The sequence below is a fragment of the Nicotiana tabacum genome, chromosome 15 (assembly GCF_000715075.1).
Source record: "Nicotiana tabacum cultivar K326 chromosome 15, ASM71507v2, whole genome shotgun sequence".
Classification (NCBI taxonomy): domain Eukaryota; kingdom Viridiplantae; phylum Streptophyta; class Magnoliopsida; order Solanales; family Solanaceae; genus Nicotiana; species Nicotiana tabacum.
The window spans coordinates 32,000,433-32,014,827 of record NC_134094.1 but is presented as its reverse complement, the minus strand read 5'-3'; the positions used below and the strand labels follow the sequence as shown (position 1 = coordinate 32,014,827).

At 38.6% G+C, this 14,395-nt stretch overlaps 1 protein-coding gene across 1 annotated transcript in view; it reads right to left on the bottom strand.

Annotated features, from left to right (window-relative positions):
- The window catches only part of LOC107798217 (guanine nucleotide exchange factor SPIKE 1), a 56,536-nt gene that overhangs the window by 13,490 nt on the left and 28,651 nt on the right, over positions 1-14,395 (bottom strand). Inside the window, exons 19-21 of the mRNA XM_016621191.2 lie at positions 8,300-8,426; positions 6,822-7,015; positions 5,168-5,298 (exon numbers count right to left, since the gene is read on the bottom strand). Of these exons, the coding sequence (XP_016476677.2) occupies positions 5,168-5,298; positions 6,822-7,015; positions 8,300-8,426 (452 nt within the window). The remainder of the gene's footprint in view (positions 1-5,167; positions 5,299-6,821; positions 7,016-8,299; positions 8,427-14,395) is intronic.

Below are 14,395 nucleotides of genomic sequence, written 5' to 3'. Positions count from 1 at the left end.
AAGATTCCTCTTCATAGCAATAAAGATCTTGCCTTTATCCCAATTAGATATCTAGACAATAATTTTTTTTGAGATGAGATATCTAGACAATAATTAGAATTTAGTTTGTTCAAATAGGGCCTGTTACAACTATGCAATCATTAGACGTCTTGCCCTCAATATCATAAGCCTTTCGCATTAAGTTCCTTTCTCAACAACCACAAACATTTATGAAATTAGCCCCTATTCAAGGCATTCCCCTGCTTTTGTTTTAAACTGAGGCTTCATTTAAAATAAAATCCATTCACTTGGACTTGCGCTAACACATGCATCATTTTCCTTGTGATCAAAGACACAAAATGGTTCATCGTGAAACCTCTTTTATAACCTAATCAAAAGCAGTTACGCAATTTTTAGAGTAACTTTCACTGTTTATGTCATACTGTCCTAGGTACTTTAATGTTGTTGTCAAGAGAGTCCTTGGTGGGTCATGGGTGCTTGAGAAGAAAGAACTCAATATCAAATACATAAATGGTGAAAATGATATTACGAGGGGAGTATCACAAGTCTGAGAACATCAGGGGAGATACAGGAAGATTCTTATACCTGTTGGCTTACAGAGATCTAGCTTTATTTAACCTATGTCAGACACGGATAAGTATGAGACATACAATTTTAAGTTAAAAGAATTCCTAATTTGCTAAAAGACAAATCATTAAATCCATATTAGAATGAAATAAGTCCAAACAGATGAAATGGATATAGAGAACACATATAGCCGGATTGAGGAATAGTTGTTAATTACTTAATTAATTGTCTTTTAGGACAGTTTGGTAGTCCAGTGATTCCGAGCCTAACCATACTATTTTCTTTTATTCCGATCACTTTGAAATTTTTCCGGCAGAAACGATGTTTCCTTTGCCTGTTTCGGCAAGATCCCGTTAATGTTTTCTATTATTTGGTGATATTTTTGCTAGACCTTTCTTCAATCCAACAATGTCGTTGGGATTTGATGTATTTGGTTCTAAAAATACGGGTTCCAGAAATTCAAGATTCATGATTACTTCGGATCCCTTAATGGGAAGTTCAAACTATTTAGGTTGGGCTTTCTGTATTGAGTTGTGGTGCAAGGGCTCCGAAGTACGGAATTTGAGAAGTTGATGCTCGTTTCTGCTAGTGTTGAAAAGCAACGAGAGCAACGACATAAGATGCTAATAGTTCTTACACTTGTTGGTAATGACCTTGATTCAATGCACGACCAGATTTTGGCTAGTCCGACTGTCCCTATAATTGACAAATTATTCTCTCGATTACTTAGCCTTGCTGCAGTACCCAGTCACCAGTAATCTCATCAAAGATAGATGAATCCTCTGTTCTCGCATCCAAGACAGTGGAAAGTCGGGCACCTCCAAACAGAGAAGGTCATTTTAGAAGATCTCGACCCAAGTGTTGTTATTATTGTAATAAGCTTGGACACACTCAAGAGGTGCGTTACACTTTGCATGACCGGCTATCTAAAAATGCTCAAGTTGCTCAAACCGAGACTGCAGGTAAACATGAGATGTCTTTATTTGCAGGGGAATATAATAAGTTTCTTCAGTATCGAGCAAGTAAGCAGACACCTATATAACCTATGTTGCTCAGATTGATACTTTTGTTGCTGGTAATTCTTTTGCTTGAGTTTCCCAGTCTACTACTCTTGGATCGTGGGTCATGGACATATTTTTGGTAATAGGTCACTTTTGACATATATTGTTTATTTACAGTTTCTTCCCAATGTTACTTTAGCCAATGGAGTCCAAACAAAAGCAAAAGGAGTTGGACAAGCTAACCCCCTATCCTCTATCACTTTAGATTCTGTTCTTTATGTCCTCGGTTGTCCTTTTAATCTTGTATTTGTTAGTCATTTGACTCGTGCCCTCCATTGTGGTATATATTTTATTGATAATTTTTTTGTTATGAAGGACCGCAGTACGGGACAGACGGTTGGCACAGGGCGTGAATCACAAGGTCTTTACTACCTTAACTCATTCAATCCCTCCATAACATGTTTAGTTACAGATCTTCCAGAGCTAATTCACAGACTTTTAGAGACATCCGAGTTTATCCAAGCTTCAGAAGATGGTGTTTGTCTAGTTTGACTACATTAGATTATGAGTCGTGTCAACTTGGAAAACATACTCGAGCCACATTTTCACGTAGTGCTGAGAGTCGTGCAGAGTCTATTTTTACTTTTGTTCATTCTGACATATGAGGTCTTAGTAAAGTAAGTTCAACCTTAGGATTTTGTTATTTTGTTAGTTTCATTGATGATTACTTAAGATGTACTTGGATTTTCCTAATGAAAGTGAGTTGTTTTCTATATTCCCGATTTTTTGTGATGAAATAAAAAATCGCTTTGGCATTTCTATTCGCATCTTTCGCAGTGATAATGCCTTAGAATACTTATCATCTCAGTTTCAGCAGTTTATGACTTCATAGAGAATTATTTATCAGACATCTTGTCTGTATACCCCTCAGTAGAATTGGGTAGCAAAGAAAAAGAAAAGGCACCTCATTGAGACTGCTCGTACACTTTTCATTGTGTCCTATATTCCGCTGCGTTTTTGGGGCGATGTAGTTCTCATGGCTTGTTATTTGATTAATCAAATGCCTTCATTTTTCATCCAGAGTCAGATTCTGCATTCAGTATTATTTTCTCAGTCACACTTATACTCTATTCCTCCTCGTGTTTTTGAGAGCATATGCTTTGTTCATAACTTAGCTCTAGCAAAAGATAAGTTAGCTCCTTGTGCTCTCAAGTGTGTCTTCCTTGGTTATTCTCGAGTTCAAAAGGGATATCGCTACTCACCTGATCTTCGTAGGTACCTTATACTAGCTGATGTCATATTTTTTGAGTCTCGACCTTACTTTACACCTCTTCTGCTCACCTTGATATATCGAAGGTCTTACCTACACCAACTCTAGAAGTGTTTACGATAGCTCCTCCTACATCCTCACTCACAGATGTCTTACCCATATCAACCGTGGAGGAATCTAGTGTTGCTCTCCTAGATCCCCAGCCACAGGAACACCACTCTTGACTTATCGTCGTCGTCCATGTCCAGAATCAGGCCCAATTGATTCACGTCATGCACCTGACCCTGCTCCTACTGCAGACTTTTCTCCTACTAGTCCACCGATTGCACTTCGAAAAGGTATACCGTCCATACTTAATCCTAATCCACAATATGTTCGTTTAAGTTATCATCATCTGTCACCGCCCCATTATGTTGTTGTATCTTATTTGTCCTCTGTTTCAATCCCTAAATCTACAGGCGAAGCATTATCCCATGCAGGATGGCAATAGACTATGATTGACGAGATGTTTGCTTTACATGCGAGTGGTACTTGGGAACTTGTTCGTCTTCCTTTAGGTAAATCTACTGTTGGTTGTCATTGGGTTTATGTAGTCAAAGTTGATCCAGATGGCCAGATTGATCGGCTTAAGGTTTGCCTTGTTGCCAAAGGGTATACTCAGATATTTGGGCTTGATTATAGTAATATTCTCTCCCGTGGGTAAAATAGCACCAGTCCGTCTCGTTCTATCCATGGTTGTTGCTCGCCATTTGCTTCTTTATCAGTTGGACCTTAAGAATGCTTTTCTTCACGGTGATCTTGATCTTGAGGATGAAGTTTACATAGAGCAACCACCTGGTTTTGTTGCTCGGGGGGAGTCTAGAGGTCTTGTATGTCAGTTGCACTGGTCACTCTATGGTCTAAAACAGTCACCTCGAGCCTGGTTCAATAAGTTCGGTGTAGTTATTCAGGAGTTTGGCATGACTCATAGTGAAGCTGATCACTCTGTGTTTTATTGGCATTCTGCTTTAAAATCTCTGTATGTATTTGGTGGTTTATGTTGACGATATCGTTATTACCAGTAATGATCAGGTAGGGATAAGGTTTGCGTACACCCCAGACACTTGTCGGAGCTGATCACTCTGTGTTTTATTGGCATTCTGCTTTAAATCTCTGTATGTATTTGGTGGTTTTTATTGACGATATTATTATTACCAACAATGATCAGGTAGGGGTAAGATTTGCGTACACCCCAGACACCACTTGTCGGATTAGACTAGGTCTGTTATCTATTTGTTTTGATCAGGATGGTATTACTAAGTTGAAGCAACATCTCTTTCAGCATTTTCAGACTAAGGATCTGGGCAGATTAAAGTATTTTCTAGGTATTGGGGTCGCTCAGTCTAGGTCAGGTTTTGTGATCTTACAACGGAAGTATGCCTTAGACATTCTTGAGGAGACAGGAATAACAGGTTGTAGACCCGTTGACACTCCCATGGATCCGAACTCTAAACTTTTGCCATGACAGGGAGAACCGCTAAGAGATGCTACCTCGCAGTGACTAGACCTGACATTTCCTTTCCTGTGAGTGTTGTGAGCCAGTTAATGGATTCTCCGTGTGATAGTCATTGGGACGTAGTTGTCTGCATTCTTCGGAGTAGAGTATGTATTGTGTATAGTTATAAATAGGGCTCATTGTATTATAGTTAATAATATCAATAATACAATTTTCTCATTATTCCTCACAGCGCTTATACCAGTTTTATTATGAGGAATTGAAATGCAGATTCACATATTCAAGGCCTACTCTTTGCATATTTTTCCTTTCTGCTTCTCTGGCGGTAAAACAATAGCTTTATTAACCAGCAATCTTACTCATACGGCAGGTTACTGCTAGTATAGACTAGACTGTTTATATCTAGGACCTCTTAAGCAATTTTCAGTCCTTGTTATGTCCTTTAGTAGCCTTTCTGTACAAGGCAGGCACCCCTTCAATATATATATTTAAAATTTTCCCATCCAGATAACTTTTACGAGGGATCGTTCATGCTCCAATTCGTTCTAAAAGTCTTTGAATTTCCCAGTTATTGACCTACTTGGTCATCATGTTTTTTTAATCATGTTGTTGTTGTAGTTGTTGTTGGCTTCCTTATTTAAAGTATATTTGAATTCGAAGTTCTTTGTGTTTTCAAATATATAATAAACTTATAGATTTTACTTTTCAAAAACCGAACATTAGCCATTTGACTTTGGAGAATAGATGTCTTATAAAACAGGGTAGTGCTATAGCAATATAAACAAGGTAAATATTTGAACAAAATAAGATGGCAGAAAATATTTGAACATTTACCTATCAGAAGGATCTCGTCCGGGCATTTCAACAAAAAGATCGTGATCGCATATAATTTGTAGAAAAGTAAGCTTGCAGTCATGCAGCACCGTCTGACACACTCCAGAGAATTTATCGAGGTACAAGGACACCTGTACACGACAGCAATAATGGGGAAGATGTATATTTATTAGACTGTGGGAAGAATAATTAATAGAACAATTTAAAGTAACATAACATAGCATAATGATATAAAGAAAACTCTACTTGGTGCTGAATAAACCAACAGGGATGAAGAAAATCTATGTTTCCTAATAAATTAAATATGACCAACACAATAACATCTTTCTGTAAATAATGTCATTTAAGCATACATAATCAACTTTCTGTTTTTCCTTAATCATGCTAAGAAATTCAGTTTCTTTTGGTATTTTCTTCTAATGTTAAAGGAATAGTATACCAAACAGTGAAAACTAGATCGAGGACTTCTAATCTGAAGCTTTAGCAGATGCAACATGTTTAGTAATTATCATAGAGAGATTATTTCCTTGCAGGAGAGAAGCTTGTTTAGTTAATTGAGCAAAAAGGAAGATTCCACTGATTGCAATGGTGGTGAAAAGAAATAGGAACCTTGTTAGTAATAAGAAGGTTGTTAGTGCAAATTAGGTGTGGATTAGTGTTCTGACTCAACTCTTGGAGAACAAATTTCTGAGCCAACCAAGGAAACTTTGACTGGTTGGTATGTGCTGGTGAGAAAAGAAAAAAAGAAGAAATCATGTAAGGCGTTGGCAGTATAAAAGTTTATAACATAAATTCGGTGTAGATATGAACTGTTCCAAATCGGGCCCAAATGTATTTTGAGGGTTCACATAGCCAACCCAACTAGTTTGCGATTGAGGCTGTTATTGTTGTTTTATATGTAGAATGTGGTGTTCTGGATCTAGCGTCAGAGTGCTTAGGAAAGTTTTGTCGTAATTGAACAAAAACAGATTAGTATATGAATATAGGATAATACCTACAATATTATTACAATTAGAACAAACCTACCATACCTTCTTTTTTTTTACGGAAAGAAATGAATATAAAAAAAATAGGTATGGTAGATTTGTTCTAATTGTAATAATATTGTGTGTGTGTGTGTGTGTGTGTGTGTGTGAGAGAGAGAGAGAGAGACAGTAATCACACTTGAGATTAGCCCCAACCCTAGCTGGTTGGATGTGGCCAAAAGGATCTTAATTTAGTTGAGCAAGGCTCTAGTAACAGCAAATTTTCCACCTTTGTGCCAATGATTAGGAGATAAATAAATTTAGCAGCACTGAATAAATGGCCGGACGATGAAAGTAAACTATTGGAAGGATCAGAACATCTTGGGAAGCACAATTATGGCGGAAGAAGATTCTCTGAAGTAGGGGAGAAACTATATTAGCAGATGACTGCTGAGTAGATTTGGAGATAGCACTCCAGAGCTCCCAGACTTCTTAACTATTCAAATATTGGGCTGAAGTCTAAACACCTCTAGGAAGACTCCAATAGGAACTGAAGCACCGGATTATGTCACAACCATCGACTGGAGAAGAGAGGAAATATAGGCTGAGTGATGAAGAGCAAGAATAACAGTTTTAGGGGTGAATACTAAAAATGAATGAAGAGCAAAAGTCGAGTTTGAAAAGCTTACCAGTTCAAAAACCTGTCGAGGCTCGATGATGGATAAAAGATCATAACAAAAGAAAGCCAAACTACTGTTTAAATGCTTGGCCAAGCTTAGACCTTTCTTGCAGCGTTCATGAACTTCTGTTAGAAGGCAATCATACAATTGAACAACACATCTAAAAACACCTTCTTTCAACTGCATTGGCGGGACATCTTCACCTGTGCTCAAAAGGACGAAATGCAGCTTATCAATATAAAGCCCCAATTTGGTGAATTTCAAAACACAACTATTCAGCAGTCAACAATCTAATTTTTAAAAGAATGACAATGCATCCAAACCAATTGAATAACAAGTAGTCTAAGACTCCAAAACCTAACTTCTGAATGAGCATTATTCTAAAGGAAGCCATGGTTATTAGCTCAAAACAATGCTAAGAAACCACGAAGCAAACACAGGCTCACCATTCATGATGGATATAAATGGATTCGACAACCTGAATACATCGTTAAATGAAAATGAGATTGTTGGGTAGTAAAGCAAAACCATTGCACATTGATTAGACTATTATGTAGAAGAGACACATGAAAAAAGGTTTGACCAAAGCTACCAACTTACATATTAAACAATTTTATTTCTTATCTAGCATCTACCCATATATATTATATAATTGTGGTCTACAGAGAGTGATTGCTATGGGGCCAGAGAGTGTAAATAGGAAGATTGAAGAGAGTGAGAAAAGTGTGTGCACTTTTGACACTAAAATCCAAAATCAAATGACTTTGACAAAGCATATAAAGCCAAAGGCATGTCTTGCACTCAAAGGAAAGCAACATATTCTTCTATGTCTTCAGTCTTTGAAGTCTTATGTATCGGTTTATCGCGACTTGTAAATTTTTGAGTAGATCGGCCTGCTGGAACTTTTTTAATTGTTTCTCTTTGTTGTAAGATTCTTTTATATATTAGTCTTTTCCAGATTAATTAGGAGTTCTCTTTCTATCTTTCTCCCTCAGTGCGTTACGCAATGACAAATGCCTTGAATACCTTAATCGAGTTTTCTGATCACTAGCTAATACAACACTGAGATATTCCATCCTAACGACTTTGAAGTTCGTGCTTCTGTGCAATCCGCACTATCCAGGATGTATCATTAGGATTATCCAGTCAAATAACATGATATAACAGTTTCAGATGATCGTCTAACACCTACTAGAGCTGTGGTTTAGGGCTGAAGGAGATCTGGTCAAAAGACCGTCTAATATAGATCACTTATGGAATTGGGAAACTACAACTGTTTCTTTTTCCTGATCACATGCAAAAGATCAGTTTTCTTCTATTACTCTGTATTGTAAGATAACCAGGTAGAAGGAAAACAATGAGTACAACCTTTGTAAAGACCTTATTTGAATGCACTTTTTAGAAAAGAGGATTCAGAGCAAAGCATGATTACAAAGCATAAGATTATAACAATAATGACAGATCGAAGCAAGCCCAACTGCAATTACCCGATGGAAGATTGTGATAGAAGGATCGAGCCTGCTCCAGTGCCATTGACTTGACAATCAGCTCAAGAAAAAACCAAGCCATTGCCAGGACATCATCATAGACTGGCCCAACGCGGTACCCTTTTGCCTATAACAGAAACCAAAAGTAGTTAAAACATAAGAAAAAAACAACTGAATGGTTCCCTAGTTTCTGAACCAACAGATGTCATATACATAGAGTCCATTTCTGTGACACTAAAATATTTATTGTGCAGTAAACTAGAGCTGACAATGACAGTGCAGAAGTCAACATGATAAACTTGGATCGAAAAGCTCACCTACTAAATGAAATTCCAGTCTTAATGATGCAGGAGAATATTTTTTTTTATAAAGTAATAAATTTCATTAAAACAAAAGGAACAAGGTGCCATATACAAGAAGTATACCAAAAAGATAGAAAACCATACAAAAATGATGCAGGAGCATCTTATAGAGAACTTTCTGATTTGGCAGTCCCCTGCTAAGTGCTAAATCCCTATATGTTTTCTGTGTTTTCTCTGATGAGTCAGTGTTATGTAGAACTGCCCAACCTTATCTTTGCTCCTAGTTGATATGTATGAACCATGTAACTTTACTAGGTCAACACTAGGGTTAAGTATCACTTATACATAGATTGCCATGGGGTTGTGATGGCAGCTACTTCTTTCTGTTATACTGGATGAGGATGTAGCAATTGCTACGTTGAAGACAAGGAAATTAAAGCAGAAAATAAAAAATTAACAAAAAGGGAAATATGTCATATATTTTCAGTACCCCAAATTCTTGTACAATCATTGCCCTAAATAGTGGAATATGACAGCTGCATCCCTTTGGAAATACCTAGACAAAGCAATTAGACTAAAACACATGTCCCTTGAGTCAGCTAACTAATTTGGGGACTTAATTAAAAATAGACAAACTACTGGACTAAAATGTAAAGACTAAAAGAAACAATTAAAGTTACAAATGGATAATTTCATAACATTCCATCCCCCTTCAGAACATTAATCGTCGCCGGTGGGTTGCCGATCAAACTCAGGAAATTGGGAGCGCAGAAAAGAGTAGTCTTCCCAAGTGGCCTCTTCTTTAGGTAAATTAGCCCGCTGTACTAAAACTTGAATGGCAGCTTTATTCCCTTTTTTTACCATGCGTCGTTCTACGATTGCCACTGGTTCTATCAAGACTTGACCTTCATTGTTGCAATAGGGAGGATCAACTGAGGGCAACACAACAGTGTTATCAAAGGCGAAAAGCGCAAAAAAGCTCTAAGGTCCGTTGGGGCTTTAAGCGCAAAGCGCAAATAAAGTGTGGGCTTTAATGAAAAAAGGCGCAAAAAGTAAAAGTATGCATAGTAGTCCAAGACTAATCATTATAAGCATGAATAACAAATATATGGACAAAGAAATTGAAATTTTTTTTTATGATAAAATGAAATATCAATTGTTTAAGGTCGCCTTTTCAGAATTACACTCATTAGCAAGGAAAAGTATGTGTTAAAGCTTTGATGCGACACTAAAGCGCCCACAAAACGAGGCAAAGCGCTCAACGTGTTTTAAGCCTCGCTCCAGGGCTTAAACGCGCTTTAAGCGCACCTTTGACAACACTGCAACAAGTTGAACCAACTTGTTTCTTCAATTGCGACACATGGAAGACAAAGAATGTATTTTTGATTCTGCCAGAAGTTCGAGTTCACAGGCCACCGATCCAACTTTTCTGATGACTCTGTAGGGTCCAAAATACTTAGCCGCCAATTTCAGATTTTTGCGAATAGCCACAGATGTTTGGCAGTAAGGTTGAAGCTTGAGGCACACCATATCTCCAATTTCAAATTTTCGGTCACTTTCTTTTCCTATCGGCAAATTGCTTCATCCTATTTTGTGCCTTTTGGAGGTTATCACGTAGTACCTTACTCATGAGTTGTCTTTCTACTAGCAATTGATCCACAGTCTCTAATTTTGTCTACGACACTAGCTCAAAGGTGGGCTGTGGAGGTTCATACCCATAAAGAGCTTTGAATGGTGACATGCCAATTGCTGAATGGTGGCTCGAGTTATACCAAAATTCCGCAAATGGAATCCATTTGCTCCAATCCTTAGGTTTGTGGCCAATCATACAGCGTAAATATGTCTCCAAACGTCTACTTAACCTCTTCGATTGGCCATCCGTTTGTGGATTGTATGTTGTGCTGAGTTTCTGTTGGATTTGTAATCCTTTGAGCAATTCTTTCCAACAATTACCGACAAAAAGTGGATCTCGAGCAAGGAGTACCGTGCAATTTAAAAACATTATCCAAGAACAATTAAGCAAGTTGAGCTGCATTGAAGAGATGGGATAATGTTAAGAAATGTGCATATTTGGTGAATTTATCAATGACTACCAGAATGGTGTCTTTCCCATGTGACTTTGGAAGGCCTTCGATGAAATCCATTGTCAAATGCTCCCATGCTTTGGAGGGAATGGGCAATGGTTGTAATAATCTGGGGTAAGAAACATTTTCCCCTTTGTTCCTTTGGCAAATCGCACAAGCCTTCACCTTTTCCTTGACATCTTTCAATAATTAAGGCCAGTAAAAAATTGATCTTAGCCTCTGTTGATTGGAAAGAATACCAGAACGTCCCCCCCAAGGAGTGGCATGCATTTCTTCAATAAGTCTTTCCCTGAGATGCCCATTACTTCCAACCCATACTTGTCCATTTTTTCGAAGAATTCCCTGTTGATAAGTGGTGTCTGGTACTGCGGCTGCATCTAAGCACAGTTGTTCAATGAGTTGTTGGACCACTAGGTCATTGTTGTAACTCTCCACAATTTCTTCAACCCATTTAGGTTGTGTTACAGAGAGTCCATGGCATTCTTTTGAATTTTCGTGTTTGCGGGACAAGGCATCTGCCACTACATTATCTGTACCTTTCCTATAGCGGATTTCATAATCAAGGCCCATCAATTTCGTGATACCTTTGTGCTGTAAGGCTGTTGTTATCCTCTAGTCACGAAGGTACTTCAGACTGAAATGGTCGGTGTGGATGATGAATTTATTAGGTTATAGATAGTGTCTCCACTTTTCCACTGCCATCAAAAGAGCAACCAGCTCCTTTTCATAGGTGGACATGCCTAAATGCTTGGGAATGAGAGTTTGGCTGAGGTACGCAAGAGGTTTCTTGCTCTGCATAAGCACTGCTCCTATCCCTATCCCATTTGCATCAACTTCAATGACAAAAGGTTGGGAAAAATTGGGCAAGCCAAGTAAAGGAGCCCTTACCATTGCCTTCTTCAGTTCCTCGAAAGCCTTGGTGGCTAAGTCAGTCCGCTGGAAAGCTCCTTTCTTGAGCAATTCTGTGAGGGAATTGCTTATCACAGCATAGTTCTTGATCAAGCGCCTATAGTAACCCGTTAAGCCTAGGAAACCTCTCAGACTCTTCAAATTGTTGGGCCTAGGCCAAGTCACCATGGCTTCAATTTTAGTCAGCTCTGTGCTAACCCCTTCACCTGAAATAATGTGACCAAGGTATTCAACCTGACTTTGGGCGAAACTGCATTTAGAGTATTTGGCAACCAACTAGTTCTTCTTTAGCAACTCAAACACCAACTCTAGGTGTTGTAAGTGTTCTTCCAGCTTGGCATTATACACCAATATGTCGTCAGAAAAGACTAGAAGGTAGCGGGTGTATTTGTCAGTCCAAAGGGCATGATACGAAATTCCAATAAGCCATGATGTGTTCTAAATATCGTTTTATACTCATCATCTTTCCTCATACGAACTTAATGATAACTGAACCTCAAGTCTAATTTTGAGAAACATTCCGCCCCATGTAACTCATCTAACAGATCTTTCACCACTGGAATGGGATATTTATTCTTCATAGTGATCTCATTGGGTTTGCGATAGTCAACACAAAATCGCCACGATGAATCTTTCTTCTTAACTAAGATCACCGGGGAAGCAAATGGAGAAGAACTATGAGAAATCACTTGGGCTGCCAACATTTCCCTCACCATCTTCTCGATAATATTTTTTTGTTCGTACGAGTACCTATAAGGTCTTTGATTGACTGGGTTTATTACCAATGGAATGATCATTCTTCCTTGTCGGTGGTAACCCCTTAGGCTCTTGAAACACCTCTGAGTATTTCTGTATCAACAATTGAATTGGTCTTGGAATTGTGGGCTTATGTGGGGTCGTTTCTGCCACCAATTGGGCTGTGAAGATGCACTGACCCAAACTCAATAGTTTTTTAATGGTCTTAGCATCCTTAAGTTCCAACGGACTCTACTCCTCCTTACCCAAAAGTGTAATGAATTTCCCTTCCTTAAGGAATGAAATATTGTGAGGACGAGTGTGTAACACTACTGCAACTATTGTATTGACCCAGTCCATACCCAAAATAATATCACTCCCCCCTGCGTTCAACACTCTCAAATCAAACTCGAACAGCTCTTCGTTCATTGTCCATTTAAAATTGGAACATTTATGAATGCATAGCATCTTGTCTGTTGGCTACTCTCACCCGCATGGGCCTTTCGTTGGACTCAATTCTTAGATTCAATTGCTTAATCACTTGTGGGTCCACAAAGCTGTGGGTAGACCCACTCAGTGTTATAAATAGCGCTCGCTACAGCGCTAAAAGCGTGTAGCGACGCGAGGCGAGCGTGTGTCGCTACAGAGGGCCTGTTGCGTTGCGATTCAAAATAGCGGTCGCCTCTGCTTGTGTAGCGAGAGGCGAGAGTGTGGCGAGAAGCGAGCGTAGCGTCGCTATTTTAAAAAAAAAAAAAAAAGGCACTTAAGTCGCGATTAGGGCTTGGGTGAAATCACTTCTTACGAGCAGCGACCCTTCTTCTCCAGTTCTCCTTCAGCGACAAAATTAGGGCTTGGGTTCACATCTTCTTCTTCTTCCATCGTGAGCCATCAGCGACCCCTTCTTTACCAGGTATGTTTCTTTCTTTTCTTTTCTTCTTCTCCTTTCTTCTTCTACTTTCTTCTTCTTCTGGTCGACCACCATTGCTGGTCTTCTTTTTTCTTTTTCTTCTTCTTTCTTCAGTGATCACTGTTTTTCTTCTTCTTTCAGCTCTGTTTTTCTTCTCTTTCAGCCCAGCTCTGTTTTTCTTTCTTCTTTTCAGCTCTGTTTTTCTTCTTCTTTCTTCGCTCTTTTTTTCTTCTTCTTTCTTTCTTTCTTTATTTGCTCTGTTTTTGGGTTCTTTACTCTGTTTCTTCCATCATCTCTTTCAGCTCTTATTTTTCAATTTGTTGCTCTGTTTTTCAAAATTGAGCAGAGGCAGTAGCTGTATTTTTTTTTTGTTGCTCTGTTTTTCAAAATCGAGCAGAGGCAGTCAGACAGTAGCTTCATTTTTTTGTTGCTCTGTTTTTTCAATTATAGATTTATAGTCTTATGGAGTAGAATTAATTGCATATTGAGTCTATGACTATCAACTATGAGCCTATGACTATCTATTGAGTCTTTTATTTTTGAATGATATTTATTAATATATTATTGTTATCGAGTTTTTAGTTATATGTATATAATATTTTATGTTTTTGTATAAATTGTCGCTTCACATCAAAAAGGCGAGCGCTTCGCTGCGCGCCTCTCGCCTCAGTGAAGCGGGCCCTCGTCGCTATTTGTCGCCGCACGCTATCCAAAACACTGGACCCACTATCAATCAATACCACTACTGAGTGCTTTCTAGCCCAACCTTCAATTCTAATGGTTTTGGGAGATTGTTCGAGGCCCATAAGGACATTTAACGACACCTCTCCTTGCTCTTCTTCCATTTCCTCCCAGGCTCATTTGCTAATTCAGCAGCAGAGGCTTCCACAAATGTTTCTTCTCCCTCCAATGCATTCAATGTTCTATTTTTGCATTGATGTCCCGGAGACCACTTCTCATGGCAACAAAAGCAAAGGCTTATATCTCTGGGAATTTCTCCGGTGATGTTTTTAGTTAGCGGTGCTTTAATTGGGGCTTGGGCTTTTGGAACTGGAAAGGGCGTTTGGGGTTTGGTGTTTTGGTAAGAGTAAGACTGGAATTTTGAAAAGGTGTTTGGTTTTTGGTGTTTTGGTAAGGACAAGAACCAGATTTATATGTC